Here is a 20,486-nt window from a genome sequence, read left to right as displayed (position 1 = left end):
CTGCACGGGCAATGCAAAGTACGGGAAATCGGCAAACCGCACTGAACGATGTCTTTGCAGTAATGAATATCTCCCATAGAGGGCTTCACAGTAAAACCTGGCAAGGTTACATGAAAAACAAGCTGACGCCCGCAACAACACGCGCAGCCGAAAAAGTGATGATGGACAGCGCCCATTCCGTTCGCGAGCTCTACACAGAGTTGCACTTGGACAACCCTGGAAATATCGCTGTCTCGTTCGACGGTTCGTGGATGACCCGGGGTCATTCATCGCACATCGGTGTGGCCGCAGTGATTGAGCTGTTCACTGGACTTGTACTAGACTATGTTGTGTTCAGCAACTTCTGTGCGGGGTGCAAGCGCGGGCCTACGGAAAGTGACCCATCGTATGAGGCATGGAAGAGCAGCCACAGGTGTCAGAAAAACACGGAAAAAAAATCTGGCGAGATGGAAGTGCAGGCTGCACTTGTCATGTTTCAAAGGTCATTAGAGAAACATGGCCTTCGATACACGACAGTTTTGTGTGATGGAGATAGCCGCACATTTCTGGCACTGCAGGAGGCTGATGTGTATGGTTTTATAAAAGTGCAGAAAGAGGACTGCACAAACCATGTGCAAAAGCGCATGGGCACGGCCCTGCGCAATGTGATTGCTAAGCACAAAGGCGAGGGAACAGAGAGCCTCAGTGGCAAAGGCAAGCTCACGGGCGACCTTGTGAACAAGTTGACTGCATACTACAGCTGGGCTCTGAAGTCTCACACCGGAGATGTCGAAGCAATGCAGCAGGCAGTGATGGCCACGTATCACCACGTTACATCAAATGATAATGTGTCAAATCACAGCCTGTGCCCAATGGGCCCAAGCTCATGGTGCCGCCAAAATGCTGCCGCAGCAAAGGGAGAGCCCACTCCGAAGCACAGATATAGCTTGCCATTGCATGTGTGCAAGGCACTATTGCCAATATATCAGCGCTTGGCAGACCGAAAGCTGCTGGAGCGTTGCCAGCGAGGAAAAACTCAAAACAGCAACGAGAGTTTGCACTCGCTAATATGGTCACTGGCACCAAAGGAGCGCCATGCATCATTATTTGCGGTTCAAGCCGCTGTTGCAGAGGCTGTTGTCCGTTTCAATGCAGGCAGTCTTCAAGCGTCTTCCCAAATACTCAGCGAGCTGGACATTAACCTTGGCCTAAGTAACAGGAAGAGGATGGCTGAGAAGGATAGGCGACGAACAACCGAGTCTATGCGCAAACGGGCCTCTTCTGCAAGTGTGCAACGGGCACTGCAAAAGCGGCACTCTACCCACAAGCAGCAGTCAGACTACATGCCTGGTGCTTATTAGCCCCCAGGAAATATAAATATGCAGATATCATCATGAATATTCAATAAATTGTGGCCCATTTGGGTTTTTCTCATTTTTCTCAATTTGCAAATTCTTGCCACCCGGCTGTTTTGGGACAATGATATCTCTGCATCTAGAGCAGATAGAGATGTAATTTTTTTTGCTAAAGGAAGCTTAAGGTGCAGGGGTTGCAATGTTCAAGACAGAATTCCCCTATCAGGCTTCAAAAATTAATGATTTTGCAAACTTTAGAATGCTTGACAAGCACATTTTGAACGTTGATGTTCAAAGTTCCATTAAATTACACACATGGATAAAATGAAAAAACTGCCTTGAACATTGCATTCTTTATTCATTAGGCTATGTAGCCATGTTTAAAAAATTAATTTTTGCCGAGCCATTTTCATTGTAGTGAGGTTCTAATTAATGACTAATTAATGTGATGTAACATGGGTAATAACTAGCTTAGAAAAAAAAGAAAGGCATATTTGAAATCAGCACAAAAAACTGGGCAATATAGTTAAATTTCATTATTATTGGCATAGAAATAATGAAAATAGCTTTAAGACCAGTGTCCCCCCTTAAGAAAATTTTGTTTTAACTTGTGCGGACGCGAACAAAACGAAAAATAATTACATTTGGGACAATTCAATTTTTAAAAAAGTCAAAAATACTGCTTGTACGTTGCCCGGATCACTGCGTAGCGACGACAGGAAGGCAGCGGCCGGTCGTGACCGGAAGCAGACGCGGGAAACTAAAACGTCGCGCGGGGTTCCGGTCAAATCTGCCGATTTCGGCGGAGCAAATATCGCTGCTCCACGGAGCGATCCGGGATCGACGTCTGATCCCGATCTGCCATTGGAACAGACAACTCGCACTCCCATTTTGCCATTGGAATACGATTGCTCCCAACAGAGCAAAAAAACTTGATCCGGATCTGCCATTGGAATTCAACATAAAGCTCGGTGCCCATGCGGAGGTTCACCAAAAGCCTATCAATGAGTCGCCTCCTGTAGCCGACTTTGAACGACTTAATGTTCGCCGGCAGCAACTTGAGCGCGATGTTTTCGAGCTCGCAGGTGGTGTGATGGGCCGAGCAATTATTGACGAGAAGGCAAGCGTGACGCCCCGACTTGCCCAGTTTGGCGTCCCGCGCTTGCAGCCATTCTGTAAACAGCTGACGCGTCATCCACGCCTTCTTATTGAAGGCGTAGCGAACGGGGAGCTGCTTACAGTTTTTGAAGCAGCGCGGTGCCCTTGCTTTGCCGATCACAAAGGGCTGGAGCTTTTGAAAGCCATCCATGTTAGCAGCGAGCAGAACGCTCACGCGGACTTTGCTCATCTTACCCCCGTGACACGTGCTGCCGCGGACGTCGAGTGTCTTGCTGGGCAGCATCTGCCAAAACAACCCGGTCTCGTCGGCGTTGAAGATTTCCGCGGGTGAAAACTTCGCGCAAATTTCCGGCCATTCCTTCGAAATCCACTGCTGGATATCCTGGCTGATGACGGCTCCGCTTTCCCCAGAAATGGTTTTGCCAACTATCTTATGGCGGTTCTTTTGTCATCACCGAGTGCAGCGGCAAACCATTTGGCTTTAGCCATTAGCATTGGGCCATCCACCGGAATGTTCTTAGCCCGCACCTCTAAAAACCACGCATAGAGAGCCTTTTCAACTTTTTTGTGGGCAGGAGCGCGCACACGACAAGCTCCCGACGTTCGTTGCTCCGCCGCTTTCGACTTTATGTCCGCCTTGTTTTTTAACAAAGTGCTTAGAGTGCTCCGAGGAATCCAGAAGTCGTCTGCCACCGTCGAACTTTTCTCGCCCGCCTCAACACGCTGAATGGCTTTCAGCTTTGTCGCAAAGTCCAGGTTCTTGCGCTTCTTGACGCTGCTTGTGCTTGCTGCGGCCATTGCTTCCGCGTCAGCTCACCACGATCCAGTCACACGTGTCGTGAGACGCACGCAAAACAATAATGAACACGAAACACAAGAACGCGCACAAAACACAAGAATTCACGTGCGCAGCCTCCGCCAACAAAGCGCTCGCGATGGCCACCTCCGAGGGCAACAGCGACGTACGAAAGGCACGAGCTGTGGTTGGCTGAGCAAAACTTTTGAAAAAGCAACAAGAAAAAAAAAAATGCAAAAGGAGGAGGCCGCCTGCGCCTTCGTTCCTGGCTACCTTTTCCAAGCCGATCACTATGGTTACGCGGGGGAAGGATGAGAGACATTGGGAGAGAGAAAAAAACTCTTCCGCAAGTCGGAGAGCGTGCGCAGTGGGAGTACAGTCCAAGCCTCCCTCCCCCTCGCTCTCACATTTTCCGAGCCTTTCGGGGGAGGCGTGGAGCTCGCGGGTGCAGCAAGTGCCTAGATCGCGCGGCGTTCTATATAACCAATGGCGGGTAAAAACATCGTTCGATATAAACGTACCAATTTCTATACTTTTACACAGAATTTTCAAGGGGATAATTCACGAGTTCGATACAGACAATAATTCGATATATGTGGGTTCGATATATCCGTGTTTGACTGTAGTAGAGGCCATTGCCCTGCAGTGGGTGTAGTCAGGCTGATGATGATGATGATCAGCATATAAGAGAGCACCATTGGGGGTCACAGGAACAGCTGCAGGTAGAAGTGTCTCCTTTTGAGGCCTTCTTTTTTTTCCACATTCACGTTGGCATTCGAAAGCCTCACAGAGAGGCCAGCTTGCAGATTTCTAGCTTTCCTGTGAGTCTCTGTGCCCACCATGAACAAGTTGTTTCACACTTGGAGCAAAGATGGGAGTGTGTGACTGTCTTCTTCGGAGTCCCAGTGCGTTTGAAATTTAAGAAATGGTGTAGGCACAGAGATACCTGGAAGTGGGGCTTTGTGTCCTGTGTTACGTTGCCTGCCATTGTGGCTCCAAAGAGCACGGCCACACCTTCCTGTGTTCCCTCTGAGTGTGAAACAGCCTACTTATAGCTGCGGAAGGGGAATTGCATGCTCACCACTGTCACATGCACGATGAAGATGATGCATTTGAAGCTGTTTCAGGTTAATTAAATGTACTTTGAACCAATTGGGAATCAAATCTGTGCCCCAATACTTTGCCCTGCCACAGGTTCTCACCCATGGGGAGAAGGTGGTGCCCGGCCTGTACGCAGCGGGCGAGGCTGCGTGTGCCTCGGTGCACGGTGCCAACCGGCTCGGGGCCAACTCTCTGCTGGACATTGTGGTGTTTGGCCGGGCCTGCGCCCACACCATCGCCAAGCAGTGCCGCCCAGGGGACAAGGTGCCCGACCTGCCCAGTGTGAGTGGGGGTCACTCACACCTTCGACCACTGCAGGAGAGAAATGTGTGCTGTCGTGGCCCTTTGAAACATGCTTCACACATTGAAGTGCAGCTTGTTGCCTTAGTGGCTATGCCGTTGTGTGACGTCATTCTTGCAGTAACCTTGTCTCGTCAGTGAGCATGTGTTCATGCTGTCCCTTTCCTGTGGTGCAGAATGCAGGCGAGCAGTCTGTGGCAAACCTGGACAAGCTACGCCATGCGGATGGGTCCCTGCCAGTGTCCAAGATCAGACTCAACATGCAGAAGGTATGTGAAATGCCTGCCACCTCTTAGGTCTATGCGAATACAATAAAACCTCGTTGTTATGTTTTTAATTGCGGGAAAAAACGTATTACTGTATCCAGGAAAACGTATGATCCAAACCGCCTGATTTTGAGAAATGTAACTGTTGAACGAGGTAAAAAGACATTGACAATCTCACTTTATAAAAATGGCATTTCTTGGCCCAAGAGCTGAACAGGTCCTATTCCAGTGCTCGTTGAATTCAGTCCGCGTTTGCGCTCTCTTTAGCGCGGAAGGAAATTTGTAGCGCATCCGGTCCGTCGACGGCAGCGACTAAAGAAACCAAAATCTCTTCCTTGTCATTTTCGGATGCTTCGCCCCTTTGCACCCAAGTACCGTGGGAAAGCCATCGCGGTGGCTGATTGTTTTGGTGTTTCTGCTCTTTTTAGGCTGTGTTTCCCAGACCCAGCCCTTTCGTATATCCCCTTCAGGCGCCAATTAAATCTGCTGGGAGGAAATGTCTTTTTTTGCATAAATGTCGATCAGAGACTAAGCAGAAACGATGTGCAAAAAATTGCTCAAATACAGTCAAACCCACTTATAACAATACCGCTTTTAACGGATATGGCAATGGACAGCCGCGGCACCGTCACCTTTGCAATGTGTTCTATGGTAAAATAAGCTTATAACAATGCTATCATTCTAGATTGTCGGTTACAACAATTAAATGTAGTCATTTGGAGCCAACCCTCAAAGGAAAAAAAGCTCGCAAACGCAGCTACCACGCCAGTCAAACTACGCTTACGGCGCAAAAAAAAACGCGCGCGCGTATGCGGAGCCGCCCACACAGCGGCTGCGAAAAGATCACATGACGACGCATACGAGGCAAGGCACATGGGGTGAGCCGGAGATGCTTATGACTCGGTGGAGGAGAAAAGACGGGCACTTTCCTCTGGGCAGAGGTGGAGAGGGTAGGGAGGCGCTTCCTTTTGTTGCTTTTGTATCCGCACGGGGAGCAGTCCATTCTGACGGTGTGCCGCCCGTTGAAAACGCGTCACGGCATTTCAGCGTGGGCTGCCCCATCTTTCCCACTTTCTTTGGCTCCTGCTTCACGAGGTGCACATGTTCCGAGGGCAGCGTACAGCGTCAAAGCATGTGCGTTGCCAGCGTGGTTTTTATCATCTGCCATCACCGGCCTCTGTACTGCTGGTTCTGCAAGCCCATCGGATTCTTCCCCAGAGTTCAACAATGGACGATTCTCCTTCAGGAAGCTCGGCAAGCGTGGCTTTACCGGATCAACTGCCGCAGAAGAGAAAGCAAGCGGCAATATCTTTGGAAACGAAGCGGAACATTTTGAGGGAGCACCGAGGTGATGAAAAAGTATGCAACTTAGTACGCAAGTACGGCCTGTCACAGCCGATGGTTTCAACCATTATCCGCAACACGCTCAAGATGACTGAAAACGAATGCCATGCTAGTGCTGGCCATGCAATGGAGGACGGCCGGAAGAGGATTCGGCATGGTGCCTACAAAGACGTGGAGGAGGCACTGTATCAGTGGTTCCTTAGCGCACGTGCTATGAACTTGCCAATTAGTGACCCGATTTTAGCGGAGAAGGCGAAGCACTTTGCGTATCTCCTTCAAAACACCGATTTCCAGCTTGGTGGTGGCCGGATTCAGCGCTTCAAGGAGAGGCACGGAATAGTCTACAAGGCAGTCGTGAGCGAGGCAGGGTCGCTCGATGGCGACGCTAGACGGAAGTGGTTGGAAGAGACACTGCCGTACATCCGCGAAGCATATGCAGACCGGGACTTGTACAATGGTGACGAGACCGGGCTATTCTTCCAAATGCTTCCGTCGAAGACGCATGCACTCAAATTCGATCCCTGTAAGGGCGGCAAGCAGAGCAAATTGCGGGCGATCGTTTTCCTCTGTGCGATATGGACGGCAGCGACAAGTGCCCCGCCTTCGTAATTGGAAAATCTAGGAATCCCCGCTGTTTCCGTGGTGCTGCGAGAATTCCAGTTCGTTACCGTCATAATAAGAAAGCGTGGATGACGCGTGAACTTTTCCGCGAGTGGCTGTGCGAATTCGATCAGCGGATGCAGCATGAAGGCAGGAAGGTGGCGTTGGTCCTTGATAACTATACTGCACACCAGACTGCCCAGAAGCTGTCGCATGTGAAAATTTTCTTCCTGCCACCGAACACGACTGCAGGCTTGCAGCCCATGGACGCAGGCGTGATTGCGTGCTTCAAGGCATTGTATCGCCAGCGTGTGTTGAGCAGGCTTGCTCTTAACCTGCACATTGCTGTGCGTGAATGCCGACCCGCTCCAGACGTTAAGATTTCGCTCCTGATGGCTGATCAATTCATTTTTGGGGCATGGGCAGAAGTCAGCTACTCCACCGTCATGAATTGCTTCCGAAAAGCGGGCTTCGCCGGGGATATTAGTGACGCGGAGTGTCGCAAGCTCCTGCCGAGGGAGCGATTACAGAACTTTGGTCTACGGTGCGCGGTGATGACGGCGACGCGGAAGGGCTTGAAGAATTCTTGCACGCCGATGATGCAGTCAGCACAAACGAAGAATTGACTGACGAGGCGATCGTTGCAGTAGTCACCGGCGCGGAAGACGATGACAGCAGCGATGACGAAGATGAACCGGAGCCTGTACAAGTTGTCTCTCATGAGGAGGCCTCAAGAATGATCGAGTCCTTGCGGGACTTCATTTTTGCAAAAAACCTTTCACTCGGACATGTCCAACATTTGGATGCCCTCCAGAACGATGTCAGCAAGATTGCCGCGAAGCAGTCGAAACTCGCCGATTACGGGTTTGTTTCAGCAAAGAAGTGAGAAGTGCAAGCTATTTTTCCCTATTTAAATGCTTTCAAGTTTTCATGTTTTCTTTGTTTTTTTTTCGGGCACTAAGGGATTTTTCAAGCTAAGAGGCAGCCACAGCAACCTTCTCGTATCTTTTACAATGCCCCTTTCGGTGCCACCAAAGCGATGCCTCGTTGGAGCTCGCATGTCACTTGCCGTCCGTGACCCCTCTTTGCAGTTGTTAGGCTTTTTTTCGTGTAACCCGTTTATAACAATTATTGGTTATAACAATGGAATTTTCGTGGCACTTGAACATGGTTATAAGTGGACTCACCTGTATATACATATTTAAGCATATTTGATTCGCATCCACATTTGTGGACATAGCGCCTTAAAGCTGATACATGAACGTAAATGCTACTACATTTGCTTGCCTTTTCTAACCAATCGTTAGACATGAATAAATGTTTAGCTGTGAGAATGTATGCTTCAGGCAATTATTCTGTAGTTCATGGCTTATAAAACAGATAAAAGCAGTCATTTTGTGACGACAGGCAGAGGAAAATTCGATATTTCGAGCACCAAATGTGGCTTTTAGATGGGGAGCTTTCACGTCGGCACCGTTGTGTAATTAACGTGTTCAGAAGTTTATTGGGCTCATGTATTGATTGGACACAGGGGCCACATCACCGCTTCCTCCTCCCCACTCTTTTCTTTTCTTCCCAACTCCCCTTATGCCCAGAGGCAATAAACAACACTATCAAAAAAAAAGTTGGGGCCAATGGTTGCTTCTATTATAAGTAATGCTTCAAGTCCGGCTGCATCGATCTCGAATGATCTGAGCACAGGTGGAAAGGGGCAGAGAGAGAGAGAGCATCTTGCGGCCTGTTTTACACATGGTGTTTGCAAAAATGAGAAAGAATTTTTCAAGGTCGTTGTTTGCTCAATTTATGTCAGAGACCTGAAACAAACTGTCCCCTCGCTCTACCTATGTGCTGATTTTGTTTTGAACTCTGAACTGACCATGGTGTGAGGGCACGAGTTCCCCTTTTTCATCCCCCCTTGTGTAGTGCTGCCAATTTGCATTTTTCTCCGTCTCGGGTTTCATACAATATGTAATGACTGTTGCTAAAAACTGCAGTGAAATTTTCAAAACGAAAGAGAAAAAATGTTCCGACCTCCCCTGAAAATGGTTGCTTCCTTTGAATTCATGCGTTCTACAATCTAGCACAGGTGGTCTCTGATCCTTTTTGAATATTGGTAAGGGGCCTAAGACCCTCCTAGACCTCCCTGGCTTTAAATACTGGTCATAGCGCATTGTATTTGTCGGCAGCGGCTCAGATAAATGGCGGTTCTTTGCGACCATCTGTGGGTCTTCATCGCTCGGTCGGCCACACTTCTTTGGAGGTGCTTCTCCATCGGCTATTTTCATGAAAAACGCTCCAGCGCTGGAGTCGTGCAGCGTTCTCTTTGTACAAGCATAGTTTTCAACGCCCGCAAGCAGTAAGCCTATTTCGTACCATACGGCCACAAAAAAATGGTGCGTTGTGGGGAGAAAACGGCACTGATATTTTCGACATTAGGGTGCCATGACCACATAAGTGGACGTGCCACTCTGAACATCCACCGTAGCCCTTTTTCTTTGTCTATGACGATGAAAATTGGTGTGTCGGTTCTACATTAACCTATCATAACATATTCCAAGCCCTAAATTCTATCATTAATGACCATTTGTAAAGATAGAATGCAGAAAGAAAAGCTACCGTATAAACGCGTGTAAGGGCCGCACCCCGTATTCCGAAAGGAAATACAGTCGAACCCGGATATATCGAACCCGCATATTTCGAATTATTGGCTATATCGAACACACAGATTACCCCCTTGAAAATACTATGTAAAAGTATAGGACAATTGCGTAGTATATCGAATTCCATTTTCGTTGGACATTCGATATATCGAACGGCGCGCTGCGCCGCGCCCCTGGAAGGTGCGCTTTTCCCAAAGACATTCGTGTCCGGTCCTGAGAGGTAAACTTTTCCGCAGAGTCAGTCAGCAGGCTCCTCCTCTGCGCATGCGCGGCCGTCGCCTAGCGACGGAGACGGAGAGCCTTTCCCCCGTTCTTGCGCCCCACCGGCGCGAGCTCTCTCGCTCCTCCTCTACCGCCGGCGTGCGGCATGGAGACGCGGCAACGTTTCCAAGCCACGCTTCCTGGGAAAAGGGAGAGAGAGAGAGTGAAGGGTCGGCACGGTCGCTCGTGGGCCAGGGGAGACGAGAGAGCCAGAGGGGGCTCAAAAAACGAACATAGCGCCTTCGACGGCCGATCTTTTTCCCCGCTCTCTTCTTTCTTTTCCCTTTGTCGTTCCTTCGCAGCCCCGTTGACTGTCGCTCAACAGGCTTCGCTCGGACTGCTCCATCTGCACATCGTGCGTGTTGTTGTGCGTACCTCTGTTTCAACGTGCCGTGTGTGATTGCAGTCATCTGGTGAGCTATGGCATCTGCGGACATAAAAAAGAGGAAGAATCTGGACTTTGCAAGAAAGCTTGAAGTAATCCGGCGTGTCGAGAATGGAGAAAAGAAGTCCTCCGTGGCAGACGCATTCGGCATTCCGCGGAGTACTTTAAGTACGTTGTTAAAGAACAAGCAGGACATCAAGCTTAAAGCAGGTGAGGAAAGTCGCTCGGGAGCGTGTCGTGTGCGCCCTGCTGCTTTTGACAAAGTGGAGAAGGCACTCTACACGTGGTTTCTTGAAATCCGAGCGAAAAATATTCCCGTGGATGGCCCGACCTTAATCGAAAAGGCCAAATGGTTTGCTACGGCTCTTGGCGAAGAGAACTTTTGCGGTGGCACTGGATGGCTGCAACGGTTTAAAAACCGCCACGGCATTGTAGGAAAGGCCATTTCAGGCGAAAGTGGGGTTGTCAGCAGCCAGGAGATGCAGCAGTGGCTTTCTGAGGAGTGGCCGAAGATCACTGAGAAGTTTTCGCCTGCAGAAATCTTTAATGCAGACGAAACTGGTCTCTTTTGGCAAATGTTGCCGAATAAGACACTCGCTCTTCGTGGAACCACATGCCACGGTGGTAAAATGAGCAAAGTGCGTGTGTCGGTGCTGCTTGCAGCCAACATGGACGGCTCGTGCAAGCTACGGCCATTCGTGATCGGGAAGAGCAAGTCACCGCGCTGCTTTAAGAACTGTAAACAGCTTCCCGTCCGCTACGGCTGTAATAGGAAGGCCTGGATGACACGTCAACTTTTTGTTGAATGGCTGCAGGCTTGGGACGCTGAGTTGGGCAAGTTGGGCCGCCGAGTTTGCCTTCTGGTAGGCAACTGTTCGGCCCATCAAACAACTTGCAAGCTGCAGCACATCGAATTGAAGTTTCTCCCGCCGAACACCACAGCGAGACTGCAGCCCCTCGACCAGGGTATCATAAAGGCATTCAAGGTAGGCTATCGGAAGCGACTTATTCAACGGCTCCTCATAAACCTCCGCATGGGAACCGATCTCAAGATTGACCTGCTTGGCGCGATCCAGATGATTACCGGCGCTTGGGGCGACGTGAAGCAGGCCACAGTAGCCAACTGTTTTGGCAAGGCAGGCCTTGAAGTGGCTAGAGATGAATGTCCGGAAGCTTTAGATGACGATGAGTGCTTGGAGGACGCGTTCCGTGACTTGTCCAATTTTTCCGGCACCGTCCCGCCCGAAGTTACTGTTGATGACTTCATTAACGCTGACAGCGAAGTTCAAGCGGTAGCCGACCTCGCTGATGAGGACATTGTGGCCGGAATAGCTGGCGTTCAAGACAGTGATTCCAGCGACAACGAGGGCAACTGTGTTTTTGAAGAAACGCGTCCGTGCACAGCCACTGAACTGGCGTCAGCGTTCAGCCTGATTCGGCGCTGTTGCGGCGAAATGGAAGGCACTGGGCTCTCGCACCTAGACAGTCTCGAGAAGATTGAAACTAGTGTTTTAAACTTCATTTCCCAGAGGAAAAAGCAGCCCAAAATTAGTGATTTTTTTTCCGTGAAATAAAGCGCTTTCATATTGTGTGCACATGCTATGTGATTCGCGGCTGTTCCAATTGGTAAGCCACAATTTTTTATGATCGCGAGTGCTTTTTTGGCCTATATCTGTATATCGAATTTTCGCTATATCGAACTATTTTCCGATCCCCGTCGAATTCGATATATCCGGGTTCGACTGTATTTGAAAAAAAAAAAATCCGTGTAAGGGCCGCACCCAAACTTTCCAGGTAACACGCAAGAATAGCCTTTGAAATACATGCGCACAGGAGCTTCGAGGTGCCGCCCATGGATGGTGCCCGAGGCCGCGGGTCATCATCATCATCTTTTCTTCTGCCGCGAGCTTCTGCTACTGTACTTCCGCTATCCGTATCGGCATCGGTATCGCCAGGTCTAACTTTGTTCTGTTCTGGCTGTCAAAGCATGCGTTTTTTGGTGGTTGTGTTAGCGTGTTCGCTCGGCATAGTTGTTACTCTCGTGCGCTGTCGTTCTTCACTTTTTCATGAACTGCCTCCGAGCATTGTCACTGTTGCACGATGGGCAAGCACCTCAACAGCTACACGGCGGGCTTTAAACTGAAAGTAGTGGAGTTCGGTCTCGAACACGGCAAGCGTGTCGCGGGCAGAAAATTTGACGTGGACGAGAAGCGTGTCTGACGGTGGTGCGGACAAAGGGATGCGTTGAAGAATACCAGCTCCAAAAAGCGCGCTTTCCGAGGCAGGCCATGCAAATTTCTTGAGCTAGAAGAAGAGCTGCTATGCTATTCAATGGAAGTGCGGAACAACGGCCCCGCGTTGACAACGGACATGCTGCGCGTGAGGGCACAAGCCTTGGCGCATGCTAAAAGCATACCGCACGAGGACTTCAGGGCTAGTGCCGGCTGGGTACGAAGATTTCTGAAGAGGAAGGGCCTATCATTTCGGCGAAGGACCACGCTGTGCAAGCGGCTGCCCCCCGACTACACCGACAAGGTGCTCAGCTTTCAGAAGTACAGTCGAAACCCGCAATAACGAAATCGCCGGGGACAGCAAAAAAATTCGCTTTCGCGAGAATTTCGTTGCCGCGAAAATGAGACAGAAAAGATAGAAAACAGCCCGCAAAAAGAAAATTTATTGCCAAAAGTCAGTCAGCTTAGTTTGCCGAGCCTTGCCTTGCAGCAACTTCATGGTTCTATTCTCACACTGCAAGAAGTGATCCATTGCCACGTCGTCGTCGTGTGCGCCTAAGAACGACCGGATCGTGTCAAAGGCGTCCAACACATTCCTCGGGTTCGGGTTTACCGTCTCTCCATGTTGTGGACCTTGGTCCTCGGTGTCGTCAGTTTCGCACACGTTTTTTGGCTGGCGGAGACATCTCAAACGCAAACGTGCGGACTGCTGCTCATACACACCGCCACCACACACAACGAACACATGTGCACCGCTCGCAGGCCTAAAAGTGCAGCGCTGATGATCTAGTGTCGCCCCCTGATGGTGTCGCTGCGAGGCTGCCTTCCCTGAACATAGCCTCCGAGATAAACAACCACGCGGAACCGATCACAGAGGACACGCGCTGCGCCGGTATGGTGGCTAGCACCGGCTCAAGGTGGCTAAAGTTTTTAAAGTTGTTCCGGCTGCAAGGTTGCCAGGCGCCAATGCTCTCGCTGTAGCCACGCAAGCGCGCTATTGCAGTTTGCTCAATTTGAGTGCTTTTTTGACGCTGATATTCATAATATGGGAGACAGTATGCGGACCGACGCTGCAGCAAATTTCGTTATCGTGGGATTGCGGTACAAAAATGTTTCGTTACCGAGAGATACGAAATACATTGGCCCCTATGGGCATTTGCCGGGATCTCGGAAATATTTCGTTGCGGCGAGAATTTCGTATTCTCGAGATTTCGCTATCGCGGGTTTCGACTGTATGTCATCGGTCTGCGTCGTGAGCACAACTATATATTTTCGCAGATAGCGAACACCGACCAGACCCCCGTGTGGTTCGACTGTCCCGAGAGCTGCACAGTTGAACTGAAAGGAAAGAAGAGTGTTTTCGTGCGGACAACTGGCGCGGAGCGCCAACTGTGTACCGTTATGCTGTGCGTCACCGCGGACGAGCGGAAGCTGCCCCCTATGTCATCCTGAAAAGAAAAACGATTCCTAAAGGCGTTTTCCCCAAGGGAATTGTAGTTCGCGCCCAAGAAAAGGGCTGGATGGACGATGAGCTTGTGCTCGACTGGGTAAAAAGCGTTTGGGAGAAGCGCCCAGGCGCCATGCTGGCCCGACAATCGCTCCTCGTCTTGGACAGCTTCCGCGGTCACTTGACGGGTAGGGTTAAGGAACGCCTGCGCGGTATCCGCACAGACATGGCCGTGATACCGGGCGGCCTCACCAGCATGCTGCAACCCCTGGATGTAAGCGCCAATCGGCCTTTTAAGGTTGAATTTCGAAGGCAGTATTCGGAATGGATGGCCAATGGCAATCGCGACGAGACGCCGACAGGGCGGCTTAAGAGGGCACCGCTCGCGACTGTGCTTAGATGGATTTTGTCGGTGTGGAATTCTGTGTCGACCGACATTGTAACCCGGAGTTTCAAAGTGACCGGAATTTCAAACGGTTTAGGCGGGACCGAAGACGACTTTCTGTGGGCTGAACATTTACCTGAACACAGCACCAGCTCGTAGTCTGAAGACTCCGTGAGTGATGCCTGAACGGTAAATAAATGCCGCGCATTCCACATTGGTTTGCTTTCATTTAAAAAAAAAAAATTTTTTCTAAAATTGCGTGTATGGGCAGCACCCCGAAATTTGCCCCCCGAATGTGGGAAAAAAAGTGCGGCCCTTACACGCGTTTATACGGTATTTACTCGGCCCCCCCCAAAAACGATGTGATGCACATATTTTCTTTTTTACAAACGCATTTTGCTGTAGCTGCAAGAGATGGCACCACAGACTTGACAGGAAGAGTCAAAATAGTAAGAACGCGGTATTCAATTGTGGAAATTCGCCTTGCGTACGTAAATATGAGGTGGCTTAGGTCGCATCCACATATGTGGACCCAGCACCTGAAGGGGTTATAAGCGCATCGCTGTAGTTCGTAGAAGCTTCGCCTCCTTTCCCTTATGCACCGCGAAGAAACCTCAGCGTTTCTCCTCTTCATATCATGCCTGCAGAAGCAGCCGTCGCGAATGCTAGCGCACCGTTCTTTTTTGTTCTTTGTGCTGGTGGTGGTGCTTCGCCTCATTGAGTCGAAGCACTGCAGAGAAGCCACCACGGCAGGTGACTGCCGCAAAAAACGTCGCGTGCCCTCTCGTTCAACCTACTTGTATGTTTGCCCGTGTGCGGTTGGTCAATAAACATATTATACGACCATTATTTTTCGACATTTTAAACGTAGTAGCCGGGAAACCGTGTTTTCCAGGAATGTATTAACTGGGAAAATTACAGTGTAACTCGTGAGACATTTTTAACGTCCGCAATTTTGAGCGTACGAACCGGCTATGTATCAACGAGGTTTTACTGTATTTAAAATTTTTGAGTAGTGAATGAAATGTTCTTCTTTTGACTTGATTAACAAATCAAACAGTGCATGTTAAAATTTATTTAGATCGGATCGAATCCGTTGTCAGGTTTTCTACTAGTTTTCAAATAATTGACGCAAGGTTTGAATAACACATCCTGTAGTTTTTTTTTGAAGATGGTTTCAAAAATTAGGCCCACTCCAGCTCGGCACAGCATGCTGCCATGATCAGCCTCTGTGTAAGGGCAAGTTCAGCTCCACGACTTGGTTCATTCGTGTGGCAGCGTTGATAATTGTCGTACATGTGACATTTAAGATCGGGGGACACAAGAAGGCTCAGGCAGTCTTGGCAAACCCTGCGTACATACCCGATATCAGAGGGCACGGCTGAAGCACTCATTGCTCCTATCAACACAGATCTGGCACTACTTCGTCATCTGTTGCAGAAGTTAATTTTCCTATGCCTATGATATCATTGAAATGGAGCTAATACACTGGGTTCATGTTTTATGTTCCCGAGTGGAGATCAGGGTTGCATTTTTAGACTGTTTCGGCTTTAACTTCATTACCTACAGTAAAACCTCAGTAATTCGAACCTGGATAATTCGAATTCCGGGATAATTTGAACAATTTCTGCGGTCTCACAATTTATAAAGCGAATTTTGACCGGATAATTCGAAGCGGCAGCGTACACCAGCTTGGTTAATTCGAAGATCTGAGGTGCTGTGCGAGGATGTGTGATGCAGATTTCTCTGAAAACTGATGAAGCAACGGCCTCTCAGAGCCACGAGTGGTTGAGAATCCGCCTCGCATGCGGGAGGTGCGGGGTTCGATCCCCAGTGCTGTCGGGTACCCATTGGTGATATAATGGGTACAAGCTTCCCCTGACCTGGTGCTCAGCTTAATCAGGGTGAAATGCTTGGGAAATGGGTGTTTGACCTTACCTTGAGCAAACGAAATACCTTGTGCCATTGCGCTCTTTGGCCGCAGATGCCCTTGCGCCATATAAATTCACTATCATAATCATTATCATCATCAGAGCTGCGAGGTAGCGCTGCACAACAGTGCCGATTGGCAATGCCGGTGCTCGATATGCTAAGCGCCCCAGCCCTAGCACTCTCAGCACAAAAAAGTGGTGGGGTTTTAACGTATTTAAACCAAGTAGACGTGCCGAAGCAAATGTGTTTAGCCTGGTTGGCTCATGGTTTTGCTTCGCTGGGTCGTCAGCACGTCTGGCAATGATATTAGACTCGGGTTAAGCTCTGATCGAGGTTAAGCTCATCTGATCTGTTCCCACTGCATGGAAGTTGATGAAGACGACGATATGCAGTGCACAGCGTGAGAATGTGTTGCAGTTGAACACAAGGTGTGAAGACGTGATCGGCAATAGCATAGTGATCTCCTGCAGCGGCGAGCGTAGCTGATCTGTTTGCATTGGCAAACTGGTAGCTTGTGGCACACTCAATCAGCTATTGCTCGTGGCCCCATGTTTGGTGGCAGTGGAGCTGTTTTTGTTCAGTAGAGTGATTGGTGGCTTGTGCAGCTACAAGGAGTGGGTTTGGTCTCTAGCACAAGCTGGCCGTGTGCATTGTGGACTGAGACGTGGTGGGGCGTCTCAACAAAAGCTGGGCTGGCATGCTTTTCTACCCGTTGGGCAGGCAGCGTCCTGCCGTGGTGCTAAACTGGCTCCTGCTTTCCCCTTCTCAGACTATGCAGCAGCACGCAGCTGTGTTCAGGACGGGCGAGAGCCTCCAGGAGGGATGCCGCAAGATGGACGGTGTCTACAATGAGTTGAAGGACATCAAGGTCAGCCTGCCTCTCTGGTGCCCTATGCATGCCGAGGTTTCAGCTAAACTGCTCATTGGAAGCCACTTGCTGGTGCCTCGATGGATCCCACTAGTATACCATCCTGGCATGCTTACAAGCTAACCACACAGGTCTGAAATTTGTCACCTTGCTCCCACAACTCCTACTGCATAGCCACAAAAAGTTGTCACTGATACTGCTGTGCAAATTCCAGATATATGGAACTCGAAGGGGATAGCAAAAATTTGGTGGGGACACTTCGGAGGCTCTGCCTTAAGGGTATGACACGATGTAGCTAATGGGTTAGTGCCCACATATGCAGAATTGGGCATTCTTCGACCTCTTGCGACCAATCATCGTTTTAACTGCCACCTGCCATGGTAGGCGGGCTGTGATGACATCACAAGGTCACATGACCTAGCTGGCCCACTTAACTCCTAGGTTGCTTCTCTGGGGATTTTCCACTCGCAATCGACGACATAGGATTTTCTGCAATTCCAGCTCTGTTACGTTATGATGTTAATAGTTTGATAATCTATAGATAAGCAATGATAGCAGATAAGGCACCCACGATAGCGATGGGCTTATGCAGCAATGTGCCACCAACCGGCGTAGTGGCAGAGCACTGTTCTGCATGTCAGGGTGTATGTACATGGGGCATTACTTAGTTACAACTGAGCATGATTTACAGTAAAGGGAAAAGCATTGCTCACCTGACATCCTTGGCTGTGTGTGTGTGGGCAGGTGAGTGACCGGGGCATGGTGTGGAACACGGACCTGGTGGAGGGCCTGGAGCTGCAGAACCTGCTGCTGTGCGCCCGCCAGGCCATCTACGCAGCCGAGGCACGCAAGGAGAGCCGTGGAGCACACGCCCGCGAGGACTTCAAGGTGAGGGCTCACACTGTATACCAGGTGTCCGAGCTAAATGTAGCCAAGATTCTAAAGAAGAAAGTGGTTAGCCCCGTGAGACCAACTGAGGGTTGTTCAGAGTCGCGTGGCCTAGTCTGCAGAGTTTCTTTTTTAAGTTAATTAGTTAAGCCTAATTAGCTAACCTTTTTTGTGCACGCAAAGGCTCATTGGGAAGAGCACTTCAGAAAAAAAATTGATTTTGTTCTCTAAGACGCATCTTGGAACACTGGAGTGGCACTGTTGTCATTTGGAAGCTTTTTTTTTATTGTGCGAGTTATGGTTTAGGGCCAGTAAAGAAACTACTTTACGCCAGCTATTTTTTAAAATGATCTACAACTTTTTCATTTGACACTTTGTTCCTCAGGTCAATAATTAAAAAGTGAGTTAAAGAGGCTTAACTAATTAACTTTGAAAACTGAAAAAATACTGCATGTCATGCGACTCCAAACAACCCTTGGTTTCACACGACTAGGACATTACGTGTCTTTTAGAAGCTTGGTTAACTAAACGCTCTTATTGATACGCTAGCTAAGTTAGTGTGACTAGGGTACTTGCCGTACAGCCGACGATGGATTTTTTGGACTCTGGAGGGACCGCGAAAACGACCGGAAAATCTGGCAGTCCGGAAAATCAAATTTCACCGAAAAAATCATGAATTTATTACCAATATGCCGGAGGAAAGGGTCAGTTGTATTGCACTCATTCTAAAGCTCCTCATGACTAAATATCGCCGTGCGACATGTGCACGGACGACGGGCGGCGACAGCTTTCACAAGCTCTACCTGGCTGTGCTGCCCGCAGCATGTTGCCGATAAACACATGGGTTGGGACAAAGGCTAAACGGAAAAGTGAACACGCCGCTGCGGGAACTACGCTGTGCCCGCATTACAATGGGCCTGGAACGAAAGCACGAAGATTGCGAAACAACAAGAACTGAGAAACAGCCGAAGCTAGCGCTCCGCTGTCGTAGGGCTTCGTCATTAGGCCTAGTGACTAGAGCCGAAATCTGCATCGTATCCGGCGATATGCGCTCTGTGGTGGAGGCATCTTGCTTGTCATCGAAACGCCAGTTGTTTACGGTTTTACGATAGAAAAGTCGGTTGCGGTGCGTTTTGCCGCGGGTACACTGACCTCGCTTTGAAATGCGCCACCATATCCTCCCGCGCTCGCCTCCCACTCGCTTCGCTGCTACCTCTTTCCGTATTCAAGACGAAGGACTCGGCACAGATGAGTTTCGCAAACTCTGACTATGGTTCAAGTGTGCGCGGCAGAAGACATTCAAGAACAATACAAATTCAAAATCACGCTGGCGCAATGTACAGACTCGCGCAGAATTTCAGCATCTCAAGTTAAGAGGCTACCTTTAAGCTTGAATTTAGTTTTGTTTGATCAAGTTTTCGATCTCTCCTGCAGTTTGAATTAATGAGGTTCCACTGTACGCATTATATGGAGGCTTGGGTATTGGCGGCGAGTGCGAACGAGGTCCGAAAAATCGAGCAGTCAATTGCGGTGTGTCCGAAATGTTTAAGCGCTCTTATACATTGGCTCTATGGGCCATGTCGCGGTGCGGCGAAAAAGTCTGAAAAAACAGACATGTTCGAAAAATCAGGTGTCCGAATTTTCGGTTGTCAACTTACACGGGACAGAAGCAGCAAGCTACCTCAAGTTGTGTAGGAAACTGAACTGGCCTGTTGCTACAGTGAGAATGGTTTTGTTGTATGTCTGTTTAAAAAGCAGAAGGTGCACATAGCAGTAAGGACAGTGTGCTTTTACAAATGGCATTTGCATTGACAGGAGTCACCCGTCCTGTGTGTTGCAACCCGTGCGGTTGCTCAGGCTTGCATTAATGGCCGCTGGGCTCTTCCAGGATCGCATTGATGAGTACAACTATGCCAAGCCCCTGGACGGCCAGCAGAAGCTGCCTATGGAGAAGCATTGGAGGAAGCACACCCTTTCAGACATTGATGTCACAACAGGCAAGGTGGGTGGTGCTACACTGGTCTTGCCCTATTTGTTTAGGAAGAAATATAGCTCCAGCATCATGAGTAGCGATTGCAAACTGACTTGTGTATTACTTAAACCCTTGCAGGTCATGCTGAACTACCGACCAGTCATCGACGAGACCCTGGACCAGAAGGAGTGCAAGATGGTTCCACCCGCCGTCAGGGTGTACTGAGTCACGTGGAGTCACCACGCTAACTTAAAGCGCCACATTGTTTGTTAGAGGACGGAAGAAAGCCAAGCACGCACACTTGTGTTCTATAGCCGCTCATTTTGCACGATCGGGACAAAGCATCGAGGTTATACAACGTCTTTCAGCACTCGTCACGCAAGCCTGTGAGGGAGGCATGTCACCCAAACTCTCCTGTGACTCCTTGTACATAGATCTGGTTGACGAGTCCCCCACCCCCATCTCGTTTTCTTCTGCTTTGCTACCGGTGGCTGTTAGCATTGTTTAGAGCCCTGTCTAGACAAGACCAGTGTGGGGCAGGACAGTTGTTTGACTGCCTACAGCTGTGGAATAAAGAAAGGAAGAGCAAGTTGACGC

At 49.4% G+C, this 20,486-nt stretch overlaps 2 protein-coding genes across 2 annotated transcripts in view; both read left to right on the top strand.

Moving 5' to 3' along the window:
• The window catches only part of LOC144127956 (serine/threonine-protein kinase RIO3), a 93,077-nt gene extending 79,439 nt beyond the window's left edge, over window positions 1-13,638 (top strand). The window contains exon 11 of the transcript XR_013313643.1: window positions 12,717-13,638. The gene's annotated coding sequence lies outside the window, so the exon portion shown is untranslated. The remainder of the gene's footprint in view (window positions 1-12,716) is intronic.
• The window catches only part of SdhA (succinate dehydrogenase, subunit A (flavoprotein)), a 61,065-nt gene extending 40,582 nt beyond the window's left edge, over window positions 1-20,483 (top strand). The window contains exons 11-16 of the mRNA XM_077660974.1: window positions 4,444-4,632; window positions 4,827-4,919; window positions 16,931-17,029; window positions 17,774-17,917; window positions 19,806-19,919; window positions 20,028-20,483. Coding sequence (XP_077517100.1) covers window positions 4,444-4,632; window positions 4,827-4,919; window positions 16,931-17,029; window positions 17,774-17,917; window positions 19,806-19,919; window positions 20,028-20,114 — 726 coding nt within the window. The 3' untranslated portion in view covers window positions 20,115-20,483. The remainder of the gene's footprint in view (window positions 1-4,443; window positions 4,633-4,826; window positions 4,920-16,930; window positions 17,030-17,773; window positions 17,918-19,805; window positions 19,920-20,027) is intronic.
• The last annotated feature ends 3 nt before the right edge of the window (window positions 20,484-20,486 follow it).

Source organism: Amblyomma americanum, chromosome 4, assembly GCF_052857255.1.
Source record: "Amblyomma americanum isolate KBUSLIRL-KWMA chromosome 4, ASM5285725v1, whole genome shotgun sequence".
Classification (NCBI taxonomy): Eukaryota; Metazoa; Arthropoda; class Arachnida; order Ixodida; family Ixodidae; genus Amblyomma; species Amblyomma americanum.
This window is presented reverse-complemented; position numbering and strand designations above follow the sequence as displayed.